Here is a 27,268-nt window from a genome sequence, read left to right as displayed (position 1 = left end):
ATATGTTTAGAATTGGATTCGAAAATAAAAAATAATGGATCAAAATGAGGGGATAGAAATTTTAATACAGCAATTAGATAAAAATCTTATGTAAATATATATATATATATAGATAATATAATTATATTAATAATAATTAAATAAAATACTTTCAAAATAATATTTGTTTGAATTGATTCAAAATATACATTTGAAATATTATCTCTTTATGTAAATATATATATATATATATATATCAAAAAAAAGTTCATCTACAAAATTCTACATTGTTCAAACAAGATAAAAATATTTCTATTCCAATCTAATCTGTTTTAAAAATCCATTTTCCTCGATCTTGAATTTTAATTAATTTTAAAATAAGGCTGAAATGTAACCAGAAAAATAAATATTTCGAGATAATTTCAACTTTTTTTCTTATAAAGGATTTTTTTAATTTTAAACCAAGTTTCGATTGGTCTGTAATTAAAAAGGGTAAAAAAAAAAAGGTTGGGATCGAAAATAATTTACCTACCGTTCCTATCATCAGTTAACGAGGGACTTTTATCCTGAGTGTGATGAATCCTAGGATCGGATTGGGACAGTTGCCAAGCTTCGTAAGCCGTGTTAAAGGCTTGAGCGACCGTTAACGTCACCGTTTGCGCCATTTTTCTTTTCGGGCAGAGGAACGCGTGACACTCCATAGTTTCATTCAAATTTGTTGCGATAAATGCGAACACGTGATCATGAGCTGCATCCGCCGAACAATATGAAATTCTGAAAAGAATTACATTCATGATTGATGATTTTCAAGAATTTTAACACTAATATGCAACGAAACGTGGGAACAATTTTGTTTTTTTCTCTTTCTTATTTATTTTTAACAACTGTTAAAAATAATGTTACTCTTTTATTGTAATGCTCAATAAATATAAAATAAATTTTGTATATATTCTTTGAAATATCACGAAAAATTAATATTTTCATTGATTTTATAAATTATTGCTTTACAATTTTTCAGAAGAATTAGAAAATCAAGAAATAAGTTTGAAAATAAAATTTAAAAATAATCGAAAAATTAAAACTTGAAAGATTTTACAAAAACTATTTTTTGTGTATATTTATGTGGCATATTAAAGGCAAATTTTTCTCACTCCATTGCATATCTGCATAAAATAAAAGAAGAATTAAGATTTTTCACTAAATTTTACTTTTATACTTTTCTTTATACCCTCGATCAAAATTTGCTCGATCCAATTTAAACATCTGATATTAAATAAAACAATATATTGCTAAAATTGTTGCAATTAAACAATAAGCATGGAACACAAATATTGGAAAACTGCAAAACTGTTATTTAAAAGTAAGAGAATTACAATAAAGAAGATATGCTTTAAAAAAAGTATAAATTGAATTGGGCGAAATTAACACAAGCACAAATGCAATTTCCTAACGTTCAATTTGAATATTAATCTTGAATAATAGCATCGCGCTTTTTTCTGAGTGCTTGAAAAAGAAAAAAAAAAAAGAAAGAAAGAAAGGAAATAACATTTTCAAAAGATAAAAATATGAAATTACAACGAATTGAATAAAGCCTTTCTCGCGTGAAACTGCACACGCATACGAATCGAAACAACATACACGCATTATTTTACATTTTAATTACATTTGAATTACGGTCGTTTATACGAACCACAGGTTAATTAAAGTGACATTAAAAGCGTCAGTGTATTATACCGGATTACTGAAACGGGAGGATATCACGTGATTAAGAAAATATATAGCTCGTGTCGTTGCCACGTCGTTTCTCTTTTCTCCTCTTTTATGGCTCATAAATAATAAAAATAAAAAAAGTTACAATCCTATATAAAAGATAATAATATTACTGTATATAACATTCAATAACAATTCGTTTATTACAAAATAAACTCAAAATTGAAAGTGAATTTTTTAAATGATTTTTCTTCATTTTGCATATATACATTGCAAATATTACACTCAATAAAATTATTCCAAAGATTGATCATAAAATAATTCAACTTTTTTTAAATAATTCACCCATTTAGGAATGTTTAACCAACAAAAGTATTTGCTTTTCAAATACTTCATAATTCATAAACAACAACATTACATTATCACATAATCCAATAATAATCATTCCTAACGATTTCTTTCCAATCAAAAGTATAATTCGTTTGTCGTAAAATGCTCGAAATCATGAAAAAAAAAAAAAAGCAGCACACACAACGTGGTTGCCTCTGACTATTTCCAACTTTTGAAAGAGGTTGCGCGCAACCACAAACAGGGAAGAGGGGGAAAAAAAGAATCGATAGAAGCTACGGATTTTCCATTCCAACGAAATCGGATATCGAACGATCCATTCGGTAAATCATAGTTTCGAATTAGCAGAGGGAATAATATTCCAGAATCGAATCATGTAACGTTTGCTCGTCGCCGCTGCGTGATATTTCGAATACATTTTAGCCCGAATATCGGATATTACGTTGGCTGACGCACAGGGAAATGTACAACAGGCCAGAACCAACAAATCCGGTTTCGTCCGATTATGGCCTCTCCAATCGTTGACTGACACGTGTGTGTGTGTGTGTGTGTGTTTCGCAAAGCAGGAAATACTTCGAATATGTTCATGGAGCACTCGTCTCGTGCTTACCTGTATATAGATACCTGGAGCTGATCTTCTTCCGTGGCGAGATCCGTCATTCTAATACCCTTTAAACTCACGGCCAGAGAAACTCGTTGCAGCTTTTTGCCGCTTGCTTTCGCCTATCGAAGAAAAAAAAAAGAATACGTTATTGAGAGTTTTTCTTTTTTTTTTTTCTTTTTTTTTGATTAAAATGAAGAAAGATTGTTATTATTATCGTTTGAAATATTCGATTAAAAAAGTTTCGAAAATGTTTGAAATTTCTAGCGGAGGATGAAATTACGATCAATATTTGGACTCGTCATTTAGAATTTTAAGTAACGTATTGTATTTTGTTGAAATTAATTGTAGTATAAACGCGTAATTAATATTGAAATTAAAAAATTGCAGTAGTATTTATAATATCTTGTATAGGAATTTGAAATACACGTATAATTCTTTATTTGTACGGTAGATTGATTTAAAAAAAAAAGGAATTGTGCAAATGAAAACTGTGTAAAAAGAGAATAAAGTGCATACGAAAAAACTGGGGAAAAATCCGATATGGACAATACGATAAATTATTTTCAAACGGAACGGGTATGAAAATAATTGAATAAAAATGTATTTTAATTTTGATGGAATATTTTTTTTTAATATTTATTTGGAAAAAAGAAAAATATAAAAATAGAATTCTTTAAAATTCAATCGAGTTTTAAGTACATTATGCGTCTTATGGAGACTTTTTCAATCAAATTTATCAATAATATATCCATAATTAAATGTCTTATAAAAAAATTTGAATCGTTTAAAGAAATATATAAAACGTGTAAATAACGAATGGGTATAGAATTGCTTCTGTCTTTCAAATTGTATTATTATTTCAAAATTGTGGGAAAAAAAAGTTGTGTGGAAAAAGAATGAAACAGATCAATTTTTTCATAATGGTTGCACACATAGAAGAACATAAAAATATACCATTTGTTTCTATGAGTTTGCAATACTTTATTTTGACTATCATAAGATTATTTATAATTAAAACACCCACACACGATTACTTGAAAATTAACTTTTAGACGAAGAAATTTTATAAATACAAATGCACAAATTACTTTTTCAATTTACTTTTTAAATATTAAGAGAACTTGTGATGCAAATTATAAATAGAATTTCTAAATACTAATATTAATTATTACATAATGTTAATTTATTATTGGCTTATGTTGATATAGAATTTTAATCCAATACTATTAATATATTAATATATTATTCTATTTATTAATTATTGATATATTAATACATTAATAATTATATTAATATTAGAGTATCATAGATCATAAATAAATTATATACAAAAATCAGAAAGCAATCCAATGCTCTGAAGAATTCTCCTAATTTCGGTTTTTCAATTATTTTCAAATTTGATATTGTAAAATAATGAATTAATAAAAACTAAAAGATAGAATATCAAGCATAAAATAAGTATTTAATAGAATATAAAATTTTATTTGCATATAAAAATATTATTTTTTTTTTTTGATATTCTCATATAATTTTGTTTTATTTGATAAAAATATTAGCAAAAATGGAAAAAAAATCATTCACGTGTTGTTTTAATTTTTTAAAAAAGAGAAAAATTATTTATTAAAAGTTTAAAATTTTTTTAAATGAATTTAGTACACAAGAAATGTTGTATTGATTTTATGTTTCAAAGCTAGACCTGGAAGATAATTCAGCTTTTCGAAATTTTCAAGAACCCCCGACATCCTCGAGATTCCCCACACGTTTGAGAATCCCAAAATTCTCAGGAATTTCACCTTCTATCAAGTAACAAAATATTTTTGAAAACTTGACTCGAATAAGTAAATTTCGTTTTACCTATTTCTTGTTTTATTCTTTTAAAATATTTTTTAATCCTCTAATCAGTAGAAATTTTTCATGTTAATATCATTACAACGATCATACAGGCAAAATAAAATAAGATTTTAAAAAAATTCATGTAATATCACGTAAATTTTAGATTAATTGGAATTACAAAATGGTTGAATCGATATGAATTACACGTCACAATCTACGTTTCAACGTATCTTGACAATGTTAAAATAACTTGAAAGTTATAATGAAGTTATAGCATAATTTCACTTTTTATTTATGATCTGAATCGTATCATACGCTTATCCAATACAAAATAATTCATAATTCGTCGTTTCTTAAATAAATCAATTTTTTAAATACAAATTAGCTAATTTAGTATATGTGAAAAATTGGTTATTTTATTTTGAACCACAGAATCCTCCTAACGTTATTTGTATCATGAATTATGGATCATATATTTATACATTGTTCGTATCGATCGTTGCATCTTATTTTTAGCTCTCTTATATCTACATTCGTTTTAGAAGAGGCATTGATATAATTTTCATTCTGAAATATCGTTCGATTTAATTTCCCCCTCTTTAAAACATCAGTTTATACTCATTGAAGAAACAATATTTCGAACGAAACTTTATTGGATAATTATAGGAATAACACGCAAAGAAAGGTTTTAATTTTATTTCGTGGAGCGAGACAGTGTATTGGCGAGCGAGCTTGCAATGCGACATTTTGCAACAACGTTAATCGCGAAACTTGGGCAGAATAAACGGCTCGCTCGTCGAATTAACTTGTTCAAAGATTATCTAAACTCGGTTTAATCGCGAATATCTTAGAAAATTTGATACCAAATTTGTAATCTCCCGCAATGCCTAATTAAGTTTGTGCAAATATTAGAAATTTTCAACGATAAATAAACGTTTATATTAAAATCAATTATTCATTGAGGATCGAGGATGAAATTTATCGTGAAACGAAATTATCGATTATCGTGTTAAAATAAATTTGATAGCTTGTTAAACACCTATTTAGATTTAATATCAGATTGTTATTTATTTAGCCGCATACAATAACGAGTAATTTCATCGGGCAAAAAGGTTTAATCAACTTTTTAAATATCCGTTGAAACGATAGATAAAGGATTATATCAATGGTGAAATTCATAATGTCATTGGTCCAGATTTATGAAGCAAAGTTATTGATTTTTATAAGGTTTCCAACCATAAGTTTTAGCTGTCAGGCTGGGAACGTTAATCGATGTTATTAAGCGTTGCAATTTATTTCATCGAGGGACTAACGAGATAGGTGCGGCTTAAGTTACTCGGTTCAGGAGATTTATACGTAATTTCAGGCATTGTTAGAAAATTGTCTTTGTTAACTCTTTAAGATTAAGAGTTAAGTCGATTCTTCTCGTTATAAATTAATATTCGAACAATTCTTTTTTTTTTTCGTTTTCTAAATTTAAATTTTCCTCGTACAAATAATTGACGTAATTTTAATAAATATTTTAGGCACATCTAGAAAATTCTAGAAAATTTTTCAAGAAATTCGTAAGGGATTTTAATGATCCCACTCTCTTTTTTGTTAGATTTAGAACAGGATTTTTTTTAACGAAAGCAATTAAAAAATTAATCTTCTTAACAACGTCTTTCTAAATAAAGCATTATAATCTCGTGTAAAAATTGAAGAAAGCGTATAAGTATATATGAATATTCAATTATTCAAGTTCTTAAGAAAATTCGTCCAGAAATACTGCATTATAATTACCAACCTACATAAATAAATATTCCCGACAATTATAAACCGATTTCACGAAAATAAACAAATACAATTGTAATTACAATAATTGCAATAATTCTATCTCAATATATAACAATATTCAATAATGAACAGATCTTTCGTGATCGTTAAGACAAGAAAGAGACGATCGATAAAAGAATCGTACCATCGTGATCACAGTCTTGATGGCTTCTGCAGTAGCTTCTTCGCTCGAGGGTGTCTCGACGAGGGTGCTACCCAAATATTTGAGGGTGAACCTGGCCTCCGACGCGTCCTCGGGTTCATCGTGCGTCGTGCTTGCTGAACTTCCGCCCTCCACGCACTCGCGACTGTTCGCCAGAGCCCATTCCTCGCATAGTTCTGTAATTTAATATCGAGCATCGTTACATAAACTTGTTCCACCATATCATCTAACCTTTGAATTCGAATATCGTGAAAGATTATTGTTGAAATAGTTGAATATTGAAATATGGAATTTTCTGTTCTGTGGCCACGAAAAAAAAAAAAAAAAAAAAATGCGAAAAGTGGAAAAAATGTTTTATGATATGATGCTTTTTTTTTTCTTTTTTTCGATTCAATACAAAACATTATATACTGTCCATCCGTTTTTTTATTTATTCGCGCGTGTATACATTTTTTATATATTGTTATTTGCTTTTTTTTTTTATCGCTGTTTGATCGTTTAAGCTCCTCAAAAATCGATATCTCTGGGAATTTTTTCTGATTTTTGCTCAAAGTTTATTTAGACAGGTTTGTTTAGGTTTATTTAAGTTTGGATTAGGATCGAGATATATTAACATTTATCATAATGTTAATGATAAAATTATATTTAATAATAAGTGTCTTGTTGAAGTAAATACATAAGGAATTAATCTGAATAAATTTACAATTATAATATAAATTATTAGACTAATAGAAATAATAATATTAGATTGGTAATTAGATTTAGAAATAACTTTAAATTCATTATATATATATAATTTAATAAGATTTTAAATGTAAATAAAATACGTGATTGAATTAATCAAAAAATTCTTGGTAAAACAATAATAGGGAGAAATATAAATAATCAATTTAATGATATATAATTATTGAATGAATATTTCAAATAAATTTATCATAATCAATTTCATTTTTTTAAAGATTTTGAAGTTTTTTCAAATTTTAGATTAAATTTAAAAATATAAAAAATAATTAAGTAAAGAAAATAGATAAAAAATCATTTAATAGATATTATTTGAGGAATAAAATTCATTGGAAATAATTTATTAATTTACTATATTTGATTTAAAAAAATCAACTCTTAAACTTCAGACATCTAATGAATTTTTAAAAATAATTGTAATAAAAAATTAATTTTAATTTGACAAACTATAATGTTATTTAATTTAACTAATTTTTTAATTTATTTTATTGATTCAATTTAGAAATTTATTTAAATGATGTTGATTCAATTATGATTTAGGTATAAATCTATGCATTTTTGTTATTATTAATGAATTTTTTTTTATAATAATAATATTATTGAATTTTTTATTTTTTAATTTTAACATATCGAAGCATTTATATTGATAATGAAAAGAGAAATTTAATTATTTGTGATTCTTACGAACGATAAATTGAATAATAGGAGAAATACAACACCGCAAAAATATTTGGATATTGAGATTGGATAAATTTTACATTAACGAAATAATCAACCAAATACAATTGTTTATTGAAGCAAGTAAATTGTTGTATTCGAATATTTTTACAAATTTCGTCATTCAATTTATTTATTGATTATGCAATATTGATAAAAATTTATGTTTCTGCTAATGGATTTCTGCTTCGATATATTATAAAAAAAAAAAAACGATAAATTCAATAACGTTATGATAAATATAATGAAAAGCAATAATGTCTGGTGCATGTCCAATCATTATTGCGTGTTGTGCAATAAATTACGTTCCGTTAAAATTTACATATATTTGCGTCCATATTTGGGAAATTGTACAATATTATTGCCCTTATTTTTCAAAATTATTATTTCTAAAAATGTCGAAAGAATGCTCTCATATTATATTCTTCTTCTATACCACATATTCAAATAAAATAGAGAGAATTTATAATAAGAGAACTGTCACATCATTCATATCAGATTACACACTTTTTTTCATGATGTGACAATAATTATCTCAAAGTTTAGAAAAATTGAAGACAAAGTATTATATAGAATAGTGACAAATAAACTAGTAATTCTGATTAACACGAATAATAACAATATAAAGTTGGTGTAACACTTGGTTAATTAGATTTTATACAAAAGTAATAAATACATCTTGATATTCTTTTAAACAAATCGAGTTATCATATATTTAATAGGGAAAATAAAAATGGCGAATAATTAGATTTCTCTCACAAATTGGACAAAATGAACACGATAATAGTTACAACTTTGAAATTAGTAGTTGGTCGATGCAAACTAACTTTGGAAGGAAATGCAAAGTCCTGAAACCTGACCTGAATCACATTCTGATTGAGACTTGGGTTAATGGCCATTATGTTCTCATACGATGTATAAGGTGTTCGATAAGAAATGTACCTAAAATTTAAATTTAGATTCTCCAAATCAAAAAAAAAAAAAAAAATGAAAAAAATTACGTTTTCATTTTCCTTTAAGATATCTTGGATAAACACGAATGAATATAAGTAAAAAAAAAGATAAATATCGAAGAACTCACTTTTGAATCTTATCTTTGCAACATTAGAACTGAACATAGAAAATTAAAGAAAATATCTTATTTTATTTAAAAAAGCCAAGAAGTTTTTTCGTTATTTTCATTTTCAAAACAGCTTAAAATAAAGAAACGTTTAAAACAAAAAATTAAATTCCATTCGTTATTTCTCTAAGAAAGAAATTTTCAATTCTTCCACTCTTCCAAAAATCAATATTCTTCGCGTTGCAATAATATTGCACGAGGTCCTATTGCACGTAACACAAACACAAACAACGCACGCATTATGCGAAATATATTATTCGCCATTGCAATTACGAGTTTCCAACAACTAGAGATAATAGATATAAGGGGTGTTTATCCAAGTCGAAACGTACGTTTCACAAACGTGTATATATATATATATACATACACGAATGAAAATGTAACCAGCCTACCGAAGATAAATACAGACAATAGACGGAATGGGGGATGGCTGGTGTAACATTTAGTCCTGGTATGTACACACGTGCAACCACGTAAACCAGTCTCGTCCTATGACCGTGTCGTCGAGGATAGCACGTGTGCCAATAATGGGACGCATCATGCGGTATTCTCGTTCGACGCACCCCCTCTATCACGCCTTCTATCGATCATTCCATCGAAGATCGACCGATTCTGCTGCTTCCGACAAGCGACTCGTATCAAGGAGAATAGGTGGAAAAGTAGATTTGATCTGTGTTTTCGAACGTGGTCAATCGTCGATGGAAGCCTCGATTGGGTCGTGCTCGTCGAAAGATTTTGATGATGAGTTTACTCTTCGAGTAATAAACTCGAAGGGAATGAAAGAATATTTTGAGGAAAAAATGTCCTTTTAAAAATGTTTGAAAATGTTTTGTATGGGAAGTCGTATGTCTATTTTGATATTTTAATAATGGAATCGCGCAGCTTTTATAGAAAAAAAAGCTGTAAGCTGCTGTTTGTATTTTAATTTAGAAGCTTGTGAAATTTAGTTATATGAAAAATAAGGAGAATACGAAGGGTGGAGTTTCTTTGTTCCTTATATGGCAAGTTTTATCAATTTCGAGATACAATATCTTCTAAATTGATATATAAATAGTTTAGTATTTTTGTGGAAAATAATGAACTACTACAAATCATGTATCTTATATTTTATATCAATTGCAAGATACAATATCTTTTAAATTAATTAGTTATATTAATTAGTTATAAATAGTTTAATATTTGTGTGGAAAATAATGAATTCTTATTTAAAAAATTAAAGCTACCACATATCTTATATATAAACAATTTTTGTAAGAACGTATTACATGTTTGTTTTCAACATTAAACAAGTATTTAAAATAGTATAATATTTCATTCATAAAAACAAATATCAGATACAATATCTTTTATTTATCTTCTAAATTGATATATAAATAGTTTAATATTTTTGTGGAAAATAATGAACTACTGCATATCATGTATCTTATATTTTATAGGTATAAAATATATGGTAATGGTTTTATCAATTGCAAGATACAATATCTTTTAAATTAATTAGTTATATTAATTAGTTATAAATAGTTTAATATTTGTGTGGAAAATAATGAATTCTTATTTAAAAAATTAAAGCTACCACAATATCATGTACATCTTAAATATAAACAATTTTTGTAAGAACGTATTACATGTTTGTTTTCAACATTAAACAAGTATTTAAAATAGTATAATATTTCATTCATAAAAACAAATATAAGATGCAATATCTTTTATTTATCTTCTAAATTGATATATAAATAGTTTAATATTTTTGTGAAAAATAATGAATACTTATTTAAAAAATTAAAACTACCACATATCATGTATCTTATGTTTTATAGGTATAAAATATATGGTAATGGTTTTATCAATTGCAAGATATCTTTTAAATTAATATATAAATAGTTTAATATTTTTGTGGAAAATAATGAATTCTTATTTAAAAAATTAAAGCTACCACAATATCATGTACATCTTATATATAAACAATTTTTGTAAGAACGTATTACATGTTTGTTTTCAACATTAAACAAGTATTTAAAATAGTATAATATTTCATTCATAAAAACAAATATAAGATGCAATATCTTCTATTTATCTTCTTAAATTGATATATAAATAGTTTAATATTTTTGTGGAAAATAATGAATAATGGCAAAGAAATTTATAAGAACGTATTAGATATTTGTAAAATCAAACAGGTATTTAAAATAGTGTAATATTTCATTCGGTATTTCGAATTATTATATACTACAGAATTGTTACAGTATTTATATAAAATCTATAGATTAAACTTTGAAAACTACGAATAGTATGTGGAAAGTGAACAGAACACATCGTTGTAAAATAGATCAAACAGCAAAAGTGAGTATTCTTTCTCGAGAACTTGTAAGAATTCTAGAAGACTAGAACGAGAAAGTTAGAGAAGTTGCTTGCATCTTGACATTCTCGCGTTGAAGGAAAATCGGTTCCAATATTTTCAAATGTTTTCACCGATATTTCTTTACAACTCTCTGACCGAAACTAATCTTTCTTCTCTGCCTTCACAAATGTTGCTATAACTTCGTTGCTTCAATCTTTCGTCTTTTTTCTTTCTTTTTTTATGAAAATCTTTCGAATCATACGATAAATATATCCGTAAAAGATACTTATTTGAAGTGTAATAAATGCAATTATTAATTGAAATTATAAAACTTTAAGATGTATTAGAAACAAATATTTGATATAACGTGTCAAATATTGTGTTATGCATGATTGTGCATGCACATAAAATATTATTGACAAGAGAAATAGGTAGAAATGTATAGAAATTTTTTATATTTTTTTCGATTGACAAATAAATCTAAAATACAAAAAAAGAATATAATAAAGTATATTTGTTTCATATTAAACAATATCAAAATCAAATAAGTTAAATTTCATATAGTATTCAAGTGCATCCATAGTGAACCGATATCATAAGCATTCAAATGTATATTTAAGTATTTCATACAATATTCAATTCACAGTAGATACTCATGTTCATAATTGAAATACTTATTACATATTTACAAGTACATCAATTAAGTATCTATCTCTTATAGTATTTAATTAATATTTACAAAAATAAAGTCTTATCTCAATTAATTTCATTTAACACAAATGTAAAAAACAAATATTCTTACTTCTCCCTTCAAATAACTAATTAAGATTTTCTTATCTTGTGAATAAACTATTTGAATTTTGCTTCGTTCGTTCGATATTCAATTCAAACATACAATTGAAATACTTGTTAATATCGTAACGTCATATTTGTAATACCAAGTATTCATGCAAGTATTGCATTTAATTCAGTAGATACTCAAATAAATATCTATCTCTTATTTAATTAATATCCACAAGAAATAAAATATTATTCCCTCTCTTTTTCTTTACTACTGTAAATCGCCTACTTGGATTTTGCTTCGTTCCTTCAATAACTACGTTCTCCCCGTTTTCATCCCGAAGTCTCTCCAATTAACTTTCCCCATACAGTTTTCCCACGTCCACGTTTCAATTAGACGATCCAACGATTATTTCGATGTCCAACGATACCTTTGTTCTTACCAACTCGCACAAAGGAGCGTAACCCGCCCATTGAAACGGTTTCCTACTGTTCTCTTTGCTAAAAAAAAAAAAAAAAAAAAAAAAAAAGATTTGGCGCTTTAACCGACTAGAGATAATTAACAAAGGAACACATTTATCCACCTTAACTCTCCATCTATATCTTTCATTTTCATTGAATTAAGTTTATCTATTAAAGTAAAGTTGCAAATATAAATGGGAATATAATCTGTTTAACATTACATTAGAGTTATTTTTAGAACAGGATAAGGAAGAAAAGAATTTTCAAAAATCGAATTGAAGAGATATTAAAGCTTTCCTTGAACGCAATTAATATAGGTGAGGATATAATCTGGAATAACTGGATAATTCATTTAGAAAGAAATAGAATCGCTTCAATTTACATGGAGAGAAGATGGAATAGAAAAAGAAAGAAAAATAGGTATTGGAGCAATTCTACTTTTTATCAAATGAATGGCCTGTAAATTGGTCTCTCGGTTTTATTGACATTTAATTTATCCGAAGTTTCTACAATTTATGGTAATAAAGGTAATTTCCTGTAAATATGTAATTTGAGAGTGAGTTTGATCTGGAAAATGATGAATTGCAAAAAGATAAATTTGATGGGAAAATCCTGTATTAACCGCACGAAAGATAGTATTAATTATAGGAATAATGAACGAACACGAGCATGCTTTATACCGTTGTCGGTTAATATTGTCAGAGGTTAATACTATTATCGGTCAAAATTGGTGAATTTTGATTTATGAAGTGTGTGTCAGTTATTTCAGCGAAATCCAAAAATAATTATTCATTGACACGTATTAAAATATCACTTTTATGAATAAAAATTTTATCGATTATAATGAACAGTTAAAAAGTCATATTTTTTTTTTTTGTTTATTCTGTACAAATTACAGTTAAAGAGAGACGATAAAATACTGTTCCAAGATCAATTATTCAACTAAAATATATTGTTATTAAATCTGTCACATTATTTTGAAATTAATATATATTTTCGAGAGTAATAATTCTTTGCTCGAAAGATATTAATATATTAATTTGAAAAATAAAAGAAAAGAAAATTCAAACAATTATAAATAAATAATTTCGAGATCAAAATATCTTATTTAATAAGACAGAAACGTTTGAAAAACTCGTAAAAATTTAATTTTCTTCTCTCATAAAAAAATTCATGATTCTCAAAATTACCTCGTTGTACGAAAAAAAATCGATGCGAACCGATTTAATATTTGAAACGGAATTTCACAGGCTGTACATTTATTCAAAAAAAAAAAAAAAAAAAAAAGAAGAAGGAAAAAAAAAATAATTGAATTTTATTTTAAAACTAAAATGAAATATTCAAACCAGAAAAAAATATTTTCTATCTCGCGAATAGAGAGATCTGCCACGGTTCGTTGATACTATTATTATTGAATTTGCCAATCGCCAATATTTATGGAACATTGTGAACTCGAACAGGAAAGAAAAAGAAAGAAAGGAAAAAAAAAAAAAAAAATACGAAAGATAAAGAAGGTGAAAAATAGTGAATCGAGCTTTTCCGTTTCCAGCCCAGCCGCTGAGTGGTGAACCGCAAATTAAATCTTTTTCCAAGCTTTTTACCGCGATATCCACGTGATCCTTCGATATCGGATTTATTTCTCTTTTATTTCTGGCCCGATTCATTCGATAGGAACTAGAAAACCTTGTTGCTTTCGAGGAGAACTTCATTATCCTCGAAAAATATACAATTACTTGAGAAAAAAAGTCTCTCTTAAACTTGAACAGAAAAGTGTCGATTTGGTGAAAGTTGATTATCAAAGTGAGAGGAAATAATTCGCATATAATTGTTATCTTGTAAAAATGTGAATCTTCGTTTTATATTCTTATTTTATATCATATTTATAATTCAATCATAATATCCTTTTCTCTGGATTATAAACTTATCAATATGTTAATGTATGTTAAATAATACTCGAGAAGAGATGACAAAAACTATTGATAACAATTTAATCTATCAATTTATCCATTAAAAATTCTTATACAAAAGATGAGATTCGTTGTTTCTGGAGAACGAAATTAAATTACTGCAATTTTATGATTGGTAAACATTTTGAAAATTTGCCAATCGATCTCTAATAATTTTAACAGTTTAAATATTACGATTAATAATTTTTTTTCTATAAGAAATTATATTCGAGAATTTTCTTCCTGTATCTCGTTCCATTCGCAATAAAAATAAAGATTTATATTAATAAACAATCAAAAGCAACAAAATCTTGTCCGATATACACTATCATAGATAACCACCGCAAACCATTGCTTGTTTACCATCAATCGATAAACGAATAAATACAGATATCGCTGTAATAATCCATTCGAGTGTGCAATTTTAACTCGATAGCATGCGATTCGTTAATATCTGCGACCATTGTTTATTCGCGCATCATCGATGTATCATTGATCGTTCTCAATTGATATTCGGGTAGATGAATTCTTCAAGTTATGTAAACGAAATTAATCGGGTGGATTAGATTCGTTAGAATCGATCGACGAATATTGCACTGAATGTTTTTTTTTTTTTTAAATAAATCTGATTCTTTTTTTTATTTATAATTAATCGGGATGGTGTTAACAACAGCAGAGAGAAAACTCTCCATTTTCCAGCCGTAACATGCCCATAGGATTTCATTTATTTACAATTTTAATTTCGAATAATAATATTCGAAACTTTAAATTGCAAAATATTTCGTATTGTTGTTAATTCTTTGGCTACAGATTTAATTTGAAGAAATTTTCCATATGGATCTGATTTAATGTTTGCCAATGTTCAGAAATAAATCAATACATTTCGTATAAAAATTAATTTATTTTTGTAAAACGAACGGTGTTTGCATGAATTGCAAATATTTTGCATCGTTAATTCCTTAGGATTTAATTTGGAAAAATTTTCTGAACGTGGTCTTTTTTTTTTTTTTTGCAAAATGAAAATAAATAAAACAAACGCAATTTGTTAATTATTTAATAATGATATAAATCGATGTATACGAAAAATGACACAATGCCATGTCTGTCGAGAGATTAAATTTAAAAAAAAAAAAAAAAGAAAATATTCAATTTTACATTTTGGAAAAATATCCTTTTCATTCTGTGTGCTTATTTACAAATCCATCCCATATTAATAGCTCGTGTTATTAAACACATCGAGCCTCGCGTCAATTAACAGCGAATGTAATCGTAAACCGAAGTTCACTGACGTTTAATTCATAAACACGTGATTGAAATGTCATAAAAATACGCTGCCAATAAAGTGCACCGTTAAATACTCATTAATGGAAAAACGTTAATGGATGTTACTCTGCTCCGATAATATAAATGGATAATTATGCAATTGGCAAATGCAGATACTTTTTGTTTTAGTCATAACAACTGTTTTAAACAAAAACAAATAAACCGTTGGATTTTACTTTTTATCATTCCTCGAGATGATGATTTTTTTTTTTAACGAAATTATACTTATGAACAACAATCGCCAGCCAAAATCGAACGAACCTAACCAATGAGCCGTATGAAATTTAAAACTTGATTTGAATGGAAACTCAATTTTATTTCTAATTAATTGAACAAGAACTAAATTACAATTAATTTAATTAATTAATACTGATAAAATTTCATTCGTACAAACGAAACTCTATTACGAGGAATTATATTGTTATTAACAATTCATTTATAAATGACTTTTAATATTACTTATTTAATTTATTCTTTATTTGTTCCGTTAGAGTATAATCAAAGCGTACATAAAAACTTTGGGAAGCAAGGAGTCGATGTTTTTTGAAAGGGGATGAAATTCGCAAAGCCAAGGAAAGCTAGGTTTAATAAGCTCGAGATTTTTGTTTCAAAACGAGCATCTTCTAGAACTTTACAACTAGTAGGGAATTTTATATTTACTATTTACATACAGATTACACTTTTAATGGAGGTATATTGAAAATATTGAAAATACTCGATCTTTCAAACATTTTCAAACAATTCAAAAGCCTGTGAAAGTGTGAAAGGAAAAATGAAATTATAACCTCAAAATAACGATATTAATTATGGAAAAGGTATCACGCGTTGCTTAAAAAAAGAAAAAAGAAAAGTAATTATTGCAAATTATTGCAAAATCGATCATCGAATATCCTCGTTCCAAAGCCAAAATCAAAACAACGATATTCAGATTCCCGAAATTCTCAACATTCTCGAAATTTTCGAGAATATCCCGACATTCCCGTGATTCCCCAGAATCCCAAAATTCCCCACAAGTCCCAATATCGTCGCGTCACAAAATCTCACTTTTAACAATTTCTCTTCCCAAAAAATCCATCCTTATTTCGAATTTACAACTCTTTCGAAATCCTTCTATTATCTCTTCTCGGTAAGGTAGATTTATCGATCGATAAAAGCGGGATTTCGTTAAAAAGGTTTACGACAAATCTTGCGGTATTTTCGTCGTAGGAACATTAATTGCGTGCCTTTTTACGAAGTTATTACGCGAAGGGGAATAATGGGCCGGTTTTCCAAGGTAAAGGGTACGTTGGAGGGTGTATTTTCCTTGATTATGCGAACGAGACAAAAGGCTGCGAAAGAGACAAGCCACCGACTGTGCTTGCGCGGACAACTTTTTAAAGTTTCGTTACCGTGCCGGCTAATTGCATCCGGACTCGGCAAACAATCCTGTCGTTATATGAATAAATTAAAAGACGCGCTAAGTCGGGAAATAAATTCGATGAACAGCGATGAATTATCGTAACAATGTTGATGTAATAAAATGAGTTAATGGTATTATTCTTATTATTCTATTTATATTCCTTTCTCGATGCAGCAATAGAATTTATTAAAATAGAATATCGTATCAGAGTTGACAAACGTTTAGGCAAATAATGATCCTTTTCTGTATTAATAATAAATTTTGAGTTATGTCATTTTTTTAACATTTCAATTAATAAGTAACGAAAGCTCGAGCGAAAAAATAAAAATGCACGATATTTATAAAATTGTCAATAAACAGGTGTTAATAAAAGTTAACAATATATAACAATATCGACAACTTGATTGCGTGTAGTATCAACAAACGAAGCTTGACAAATATTTATAACAAAATGGAATATTAAATGAAATATTCAGGGAAGATATTAAATTTCCAAGGGAATAATGACTGTTCAATGAAATTTAAAATGATAATTAAATATCTGCAAAAAGGAATATATATCCAAATAAGAATATTTCTATAGAAAAATATTTAAATACAAATTTCACATAATTACTTTGTATAATTATTCCAAAAATCCAAATTCATTTTTTGTTTTTCCCTCTTATAAGCACAGATATTCATTCGACCATTGCATAGTAACAATCAATCTCACTTTGTTTTTCACCATTTCAAAGAAGAATATAAAACCTCCTTCTTGGTCGAGGTTATTATCCCTTTGCACGTGTCCATTTCTCTTTCTTTGAGGTTCATTCGCTCCCACTTATTGTTAAATCGTTACGATCTCAAAGGGAGGCAAGATGCGATTGTTTCGCTCTCTCTCTCTCTCTCTTTCTCTTCGAATAATTAAATTTCGAGAGGTTATGTAAAAAAGAAGAAGAAAAAAAAAAAAGAACCCTTGCCAGATTTCAACTCGAGAGAATGAAATTTGCAATCGAGATTGTTCGCTTTATCATTCATATTATATCTGTGAATTAATGAATTTCATTGGTAAATTCCATTCAAATGCAATTGTTTTAATTTCTATCGATTAAAATTCTTGCCCGACGAAACGAAGTACAATTTTTTCTTCCCGCCACCACTCATTATTTTTGATGAAAAGTTACCTTTTATTGGTGATATTGAAATCTGAACTTGATCGATGATAAATTTCGTCGATGAAGAGTTTAGAACGAAAATCAATTTAGTTTAGATTTAATTAAATGTCGTTATTTTGCGGTATAATTAGAGTTTACAACATTTGTACGATGAATGTTTAATTAAAGAGAAATTTAAACATTTTTCCTTTGATATTCGTTTTCATTGATTTTATAAATTTTTATTCAGCAATTTGCAATAATTTAATTTTTGTCTTTTAAGTTAAGAATATTATTTATATTCATATTCCATTTCCATGCAATCATTTTACATGAATATGCAAAATTCCTTTTTTCGTCTTCATCTTAACTGCATAAATACAAATAATTTGTCGAAAGATATTTAAATATTTAAATATTGCTGTGGCAATTTTACAACGACACGAGTGAATACGCAATTACACGTTATTTATTAACCTGAAATAAATTTAATATTTAAGAAAATTTCGCGGATAATATTTAATTCTTAATATCGTTTTACCCGTTTTACAAGATGCTGAAAAAAAAATAATGTTTCTAGAAAAGGAAAGAAATATTGCAATCGTCAAAAAAATACCAGTATAAACCAGAGAATCAAAACTTCAAAACTTTCGCTTAAACGAAATAAAATCCCCTTCTGCAAACGAAGAAAGACCAAGAAAAGCAACTCTTCTTTTCAAACGATAAAACAGCCTTATAAATTATATTGAGATTGGAAAAAAAAAAAAAAATTACGACAATTAGATTTCTTGCCTTTCTCCGCCCATTTTCCACGAGTGGAAAAGCTTCCTCGGATACGTTTCTTCTTCGAAAAAAAAAAAAAAGAAAAAGTGTCAATTACTCTTCTCTATCGGTAAGATAGAGAGGACGTTGGAGAGAAAGGGTCATAGCGAGTGAAAAGGACGCCTCAGCCCGGAGCGATTTCTTTTTCTCGAAATCCTTAGGGGGGGGTTTCCTCGCGAGAGAAAAGGGCTCCTTTTTCCGCCTTTTTGCGCAGCTCTGTCCTCCTGCAAGAATTTCTTCCTTTTTTTTTTTTTTCCATTCCCATTTTCCATTCGAGCGCAACCAGACCTCCAATTAACGTCATTATTGTCCGCCAAGAGCAGACTTCACTTTCCAATCCTCCAAGTATTTGGTCGTTTTTTCGTACCACATCGCGGTATTAATAATTCACGTTTCATTTATCCATCCATCATAGATAAGTCCGCGCTTTTTCGCGTGTTTCGTTCAGAATCTCGTCAACAAGTGGAGAGCAAAATTTATTTCGAAAGGTTGTGACGACGAGACTCGATTAAATTCCGTGTGTTTCTATGCATGCACGCATAGAATTTTTTAAAAAAAGTTTATTTCGAAAAAGAGTCGCCGCGTGAAAGGGGCAGGTTTTGTAAAAGCAAAATTCGGCTTTTCTTGTTTAAAGCTTTAAAAAAAATGTTTGTTTCTTCTTCTTCTTTTTCCTTTTACGAACGAATCGTTGCACATCCGACAATTGTATTAAAATTTTGTCTCGCACAGAGGGAGAGGAGTGGTTTTTTAATTGCTTCCAACAAACTGTTTCGTACGAAGAGAAAAATATAATTTGATTTTATTACAATACAATTTGTGAGAGGATGAATATGGAGGCTATTTATATACGGTGTTAATGTATAATGGATCGATTCTAAAAGAATAAAAATGTCGATTGAGATTTATTTATTAAGATATAAGCAATTTACGTTGGATAAAGTGAGACAGAAAAAAATTGTATTTGATAGAAGAGAAGAGGTATGCAAGAGTTTTAAATCGTTTCTCGTTAAAAATGTATGTATTTTCATTTTAAAAAATATGGCTTTTATATGTTCTCTATTGCCTGCTTGCACAGAAAGACGATGTAACGTCTTTATATGAAACGTTCTTTTATGCATAATAAATAAATTAAAAGTTAATTTTCATTTATTCTTTTTAAACTATCTTAATCATCACCATGATTTTTCAATGTGAAACTATTATTTAATCTACTCGAACACTTCTGAAATCTGATTACTTTTTATCGAAAACTTTAAATAAAATTTTTGGTTCCAATTGCTTTTCAATTAAAGCAAAAATTAAAAAAATTGCTTTCTTTTTAAATACACGATCATCCACGTTACAAACAACAAATATCAAAGTTGTGTTATTATTTTAAATAAATGAAAATTTCCATCTCAACGAAGAAAACTCTCTGATTTCCCAAATATCGCTCGAAAACCTAACTAATTATTTAATAATATAATCATAAAAAAAAAAAAAAAAAAAAAGAAAATCGGACGTTCTTCTTATCCTCTTGAATACAATTCGAACTTGGACGTCTAACTTGGCATCGAGACACTTTTATACGTGGTCATTCGAGCTAACAACGAAAGAAAAATGCAAAATCCTTCGCGGCGTATCGTCCAAAGTAATGAGACTTCCTCTCTTCCTCCCACGATTTGCATGCAAAAGCATCGTGTATTCGAAATGACAACCGAACGTGGTCGACTTTATTCTCCTTCCTCCTTGGATGCACGTCCTGTCGACGTGTTGTTTCTTCCAAACACAGTTTAGACAACCTTCCATCTTCAATAAATATTAAAACAGAGAGAGAGAGAGAGAGAGAGAGCGCAACATTCTCTCGAGTTGTTCGAATGCAAACGAGACCGATCGAGTCTGATAATATTGATTTGTCAAAGAAAACGATGGGAAACAGTTTACATCGATATCTGGGGGAGGGGGAGGTGGAGGGGGAGGGTTATCTTTATGCAGAGTGGAGAATTGTTTCCATTGGAATAATAATTCGTTCATGGAAGAAAATGGCCACTTGTCATTGAAATTTTCATCGACATACACGTGGACAGAGAAACGAGATTATCGTTGCCATTATCGTAGGCGTATAACCGTTCGCGACAAACCAATCAATCCGGATTGAACAATTGTCGGATTATATCGACCGAAATGTACCGTTGTTTCGCGTAATTTAATACGTTATGTTTATACGTGGTGGCTCAGCTCAGCTCAGTTTGTCTGCGAAATTGTATTTTGTTTTTCGTGTGGTCATTTTTTTTATATATACCTGTTTAAATATTAAGTCGAGATTAAAATTAAGAAAAGAAAGAAGAAATTTATTAAAATTAAACGTCTTAGCATCTTAGAGAATTGAAAAACTTGCTGATATTTAGATCGGCCATTATGCGTATTTGTAATTTCAATATTTGAGTTGTTTAATTTCAAAAGCTTCGAGATCAATGAACGAACAAATTTTTAATTAGTTGGAAGATAAATATATAAAAAAAAAAAAATGCAATCATAACTTGGAGTTTATCGAGCATAATTATATATATGTGAATTGTTAAAGGTTTAAGAAAGTTCTCTATTTGACACTTTAAAGAGCAATTAAGAATCTAATTTGCAAAAGATACGAATTATATCTATTAGTAATACTTATGAAAATTGAATGATCAATGAAAAGTATCACAATTTTCGTTTACATTTCCAATTTTTTGATTTGAAATTATAATAAGATGCTTGATTTAATAAGATATCTAATTGTATTTTATGAATTAACATTTATTTTTTGTTAATTTAGTGATTCAATTTAATTTTTAATTGCGTATAATGAAACAGAAGATACTTAATTTAATAAATTTTTTATATTACAAATGCAATATAAAATGTATATTGCAATAAGATACCAAAATGTATTTGAGAAGATAAGTTGTTTTTATAAATTTATTTTTTTAACATTCTTTGTTAATTTTAGTATTAAATACATTGTTTTATAATAACACATTAAATAAAGTTTGTTAAATTTGATAGAAATATAAATTTTTCATAAATTTAATTAGAATTCTTAGATACTTTCTAATCATATTATAAATTGAATATAAAATTCATTGTATATTATTGCTTTAATTACATCAATTATGAGATTATAATACGTAATTCTATTCTCGTGAAGTGAATTGAAGAAGTAGAAGAAGAAGAAGAAGATATGCTTGTTACAAAGATTTTAATAATTCCAGGAATTTTAATATCAAGTAATATTAAAAGTAGAAAATATTGTACTCGAAAGATATTTTAATTATATGGATTTAATTTATCCACGCGAAATAACGAGCTTAATTCATGGTGTTTGACTACGGGCCAAACTCAGCCTCGTAGCTTACAAAATGCACTCATAATGCAGAGTGGCAATTTTATTTATTTTAATCAAATTCAAACCAAATTCTACGATTATTATAATAGCGATTCATTAATAAACTCATTATGGTAATTTATTAACAATGATAATTTTAACTTTGATATCGTGTTTTAATTATTATTAATTCCATATTGGTAATTTAATAATTCTAATTTTAATATCGATATTACAATATCGAATATTATTGTTAATTCGACTCGATATTTTATTCTGATGAGTTTGAGCTTTTGAAAGTTGTTATAAATTAATTTTTGGTAATTGTGTGTACCGTGTACCTTGCAATTTCGATATTACATATTTTACATGTTTTGAGAAAAGTGTTCGACAGAATGATATCTACCTTCCTTCCTGTAGCAGAAACTTCTTGATAATATTTTTCCTTCTTCGAAAAGAATGATGGATCACCCCATCCCCTTTTTTCTTTTCCCTCCCCTATTTGTAAACCTGTCATACATTAATAATATAAAGTTTTTAGAAGAAACTTTCCTTTTTGGATAACAACAAGCCATCACCAAGACACGTATAAAGTACTAAAAAAATACTATTTATCATCTTTATAATTAAAATTACATTTCGATCATCAAAGTTTTCAAAATAACTAATAATTATGCAATAATTATACTTCCTCGACACCAACGTGTCGAAAAAAAATATAATACACGAAATACCTTTGATTAAAAATATTTTGTTTCGTCGATTTAAAAAAAAAAAAAAATGTATTGATTTTACGCCCCCCCCCCCTCCAAGTATTGATTTCACGCTTTTTAAAATTCATGGTACGTAATCGCACACTTGTGTACACAAACAGAGGCAGCTAATTAATAGCTGGAAATAATTGGAAATTCATTTCCAATACTTTAATCGTGTACAGTCAATTTTCCCTGAATAGCTTGAACCGGCAACTCCAAGGAAAGCTTGGAGGGGTGGCGGCCACCCCTGGAATTTTCCAGGTTTCCCCGGTAACCTATGAATCTTCGATCCTCTTCATCGCTTGCGCTGTCGTCTTATTAACCGTGTTCAGACGGCAGAAAGGTTACGGTGGCTACGTAACTTGGAAACTAATCCTAAGGGGAACGGTTATGCCGGAGTTGAACAGACCGTGACGAATCCTATTACAACGAATGGATTATGCAAGGGATGGCATTAATCCTCGCCTTCTAATCTCGCGTTCGAGCCGAATTTAATCGATGTGCGTGTGCGTCAATTGTACGGTTCTTGGTTGGTGGAAAAAAATATTACGAGTTGAGGTTAAGTGGTGTATTTGTTTTCGAACAATATTTCGTATAATTTATGTAATAATGAAGAATTTAAGAGGAAAAGTGGATTTTATTATTTGTTTTTAATAAGATCGCCTTTTATGTGGATAATGTTAAAGCAAATGTCAATAAGAATAAAAGTATTTTTAGGATTTGACGAATTAGTATTTTTACATGATTATTTCTTTTTTTTTTTTTAATTCGTGTAAGAACAATATTAACTGTATCGCCATTCTTTTCGTACTATATCAGTTTTATTAAGTAATTATTCAATATTAAATTTAATTTATACAAAGAAGGAATATTAATTATAATATATTAAGAAAATTAATATTTCTCTTCTCGAAAATATTATCTCTTTACGTATTATTCGACAAATGAGTTTCCTCGAAAAAATAAAAATAAATATCTACTTCTCTTCGTCTCACTCACATCACGATTTCGGAAACACGATCCATTCTTCCATGCGCTCTATCCTCGAAGAAGGACGCAACGAAAACCGCAAACCACGTGATACGAAAATCGTCCTTTAAGTCGACGTAAAAACGTTTATTCCTCTCGTTTCACGCCTAACTGTACCGACGCCGTACATTCGCAAAATTTACAGTGGAACGTGTTTCCACGTCACGATAAACGTTTAACGAGCTTTAAGCTCCCAGCAATTCCAAACGTTTCTTATTCTATCCCCGTTAATTTTCTTTCTACGTTCGAAACTTCACGTTGTTTCGGTTGACGAAATTATTCGAACGCTATTCTACAAGGAAGTTTATCTAAAATTTTAATCTTTACACTTTTATTAATAATATCGGTATTAATCGGTGTGCTATTGTAAAATTTATTTACTGAAATGATACTTTTTTTTCCTCTAGCGAAAGTTTCACGATGAAAAATTATTCGTTCAATTAAAAATAATAAAAATTTATTTAAATTTATTTTCACGTTTATTCGATAATTGTGGCGAGAAATCGTTATATATATATATATAGTCAATGTTCAACGTAAGTTGATACAATTTCAATTAAGAAGATATTACTCCTTGCAACGATTTTACTTATATCAAGAACAACATGAATGACGCTTTACGGACGATAGATTATTTACGTAAACACAGCCAAGTTGTAGACGTTCAGGTAAACGTGAAACACTGGACGTGAATGGTTAACGAGGTTACCGACCGAGCTTTGCGGGGAATACGCGAGTAGCTTAAAGTTTGATTATTGAAGAGTTCTTATCGAATAAAGATCCTAGAACAGTGTAAAATTACACGAGTAAGGTAAAGGAATTATTTATTCAACTCTGCACCTATCTTTTCGAGTGAAATTAACGTTTCTTTTACTTACTTTTCTTTCATTTAAAACGATATATATTTCGTTTCTATGTGCAGTTCGAATGAGATGGTAAAAGTAAACGTGTGAATAGAGAGTAAAAACTCTCGAAAATTACTCTTGAAAGATATAATATTTGCAAGTGGATGGTTGAAAGTTTTTTTACACTCAAAACGTATTATTTGCGTGCTGCAAATAGCCTTTTCACGTTGTTCGATTGAACATGAATCAGTCAGTCGATTAATTTTAATGCTCGTTTTCCCACACTGCTGCGTAGATTACACGCATGCTCGAACGGGATGAAAAATGATACCGATCGATAATAATCGGCTGACATTCGTTTTCAATTGGATTGGACAAAGAACCGGAAAATGTGAAAAGCTTGTAATGTTCCATATCGGGATAAGGATGAATGAAATGATGAAATGAAAAAAAAAATATCATTTCATTTTCTTTTCTTTTTTTTTTTTTTTTTTTTTTTTAGCGAAAAGAACGCACGCTGCAATATGAAAATATATTGTAATATATTTTATAAAAGCAACAATCGTTTTTTTAATTAAAATTAATATTATAACTTTAAGAAGAAATTTTTCAATTAATCTTGACGATTTAATTAATGACTCGATATTATTTGATTAAATTTTATAACAGTGCAGTTCTGATTCCATTTTTTTTTTTAGATTAAAATTAAAAATTTAATCAACTTGAATTAAATAGAACAATAACAAAATATAAATTTCATCTCTTCTCACACTTTTTTTTCTATCAAATATACTTTCTTTTAAACAGCTATGGTGCATTGAACAAGTTTGAAATTATAAAGTAAAATTCCCTATGAACGTATTCAAAGAGAAGGTCGGGTAAAATATTACACTTTTACCACTGCTGCCTCCTCTCCCCAAACGTTCGAGAAACGCATGCAGCGGAAATGTAAGCAAAAGGAAATGCTTAACCGTGAATCTACTACTTCGTTTAATGGAACTGAAAACACTGGGCTACACCGTGTTTATCCCTACACCTAGATTAAATACATGCCCCGATCGTGCAATTTCGATCGTGAGTCAACGAATCGTAGAAACTTTTGACTCCTTTCAACCCTCTTTCTCCGTTTACTTTCTATTCATTGACTATGTATCGGCACGAAATTCCCATTTTCCATTTTTGCCAATGAAAAAAGGAATCGAGAAAAGAAAAAAAAATGAATTGTTTTCTTTTTGAGATCTCTTTGTAAAATTGAACAAGTTTACAAGTTTAAGTCATTTAAAGTGAAAAAATTTTTGGTGATTCTATTTTTGTGAATTAAAATGACGTGATGCAAGAGATGAGACCAAAAAAAAAAAAAAAAAAGAAGAAGAAAAACTACAAAAACACAAAATATTATAATGATGCATATGAGACTACAAATTCTTTATTTTTTCTTTTTTTTTTTTTTTGAGATAATTGAGAAAAAATTCAATACAACGTCGATCGTTTGTTTAATTATTTAAAAGAGCTTAAACGTTTATCCTGCTTGAACTGTGTTTAATTACCTTTGTTGAATATTAAGCTGGATCGTTTATTTTTCGATTTCAATTTTAATCATCAAAAAGAAGGTTGTTTGTATTGAATCAATTGAACGAAGTATGATAATTAAACACGAGTCGAACGATTTTTAAATTCTCTTAAACGATTAAATTATATTAACATTTCGAAAATTAGAAGAAAAAATATTTACGATTTTTCACTTTCCAATTTTATTACTTTCTTTCTGTATGTGTGTGTGTGTGCGTATTATGTCGAGACGCAATATAACTTATTTACTTGCAATATTTTTTTCTATTCTATGCATAATTGAAGAGAGTTATGGCAAAGAATACTTGAGAGGATATTAGAAAAGGAATTTACCTCGCATATAAAGGAATTGTGAATTCCTTTATACACGACGTGAATTCCTTTTCTGCGGTGTCTCTTGTACAAAGTATTCTTTATCATATAACTTTTCAACTATGCAGAGTAGGATATAACTCACTTTCAACGTATTTGTTATATTCTAAATTCTCTTA

The 27,268-nt window shown here is 28.2% G+C and overlaps 1 protein-coding gene across 2 annotated transcripts in view; it reads right to left on the bottom strand.

The window, feature by feature from the left end:
* LOC100867708 (low density lipoprotein receptor adapter protein 1) overlaps positions 1 to 27,268 on the bottom strand; it is a 77,054-nt gene that overhangs the window by 4,379 nt on the left and 45,407 nt on the right. For both annotated transcript variants that reach the window (XM_012493627.3, XM_086913892.1), the window contains exons 2-4: positions 6,435 to 6,628; positions 2,648 to 2,760; positions 512 to 753 (exon numbers count right to left, since the gene is read on the bottom strand). In XM_012493627.3, coding sequence (XP_012349081.3) covers positions 512 to 753; positions 2,648 to 2,760; positions 6,435 to 6,628 — 549 coding nt within the window. The remainder of the gene's footprint in view (positions 1 to 511; positions 754 to 2,647; positions 2,761 to 6,434; positions 6,629 to 27,268) is intronic.

The sequence above is a fragment of the Apis florea genome, unplaced genomic scaffold, assembly GCF_048593485.1.
Source record: "Apis florea isolate Af1SG1 unplaced genomic scaffold, ASM4859348v1 contig_3517_pilon, whole genome shotgun sequence".
Classification (NCBI taxonomy): domain Eukaryota; kingdom Metazoa; phylum Arthropoda; class Insecta; order Hymenoptera; family Apidae; genus Apis; species Apis florea.
This window is presented reverse-complemented; position numbering and strand designations above follow the sequence as displayed.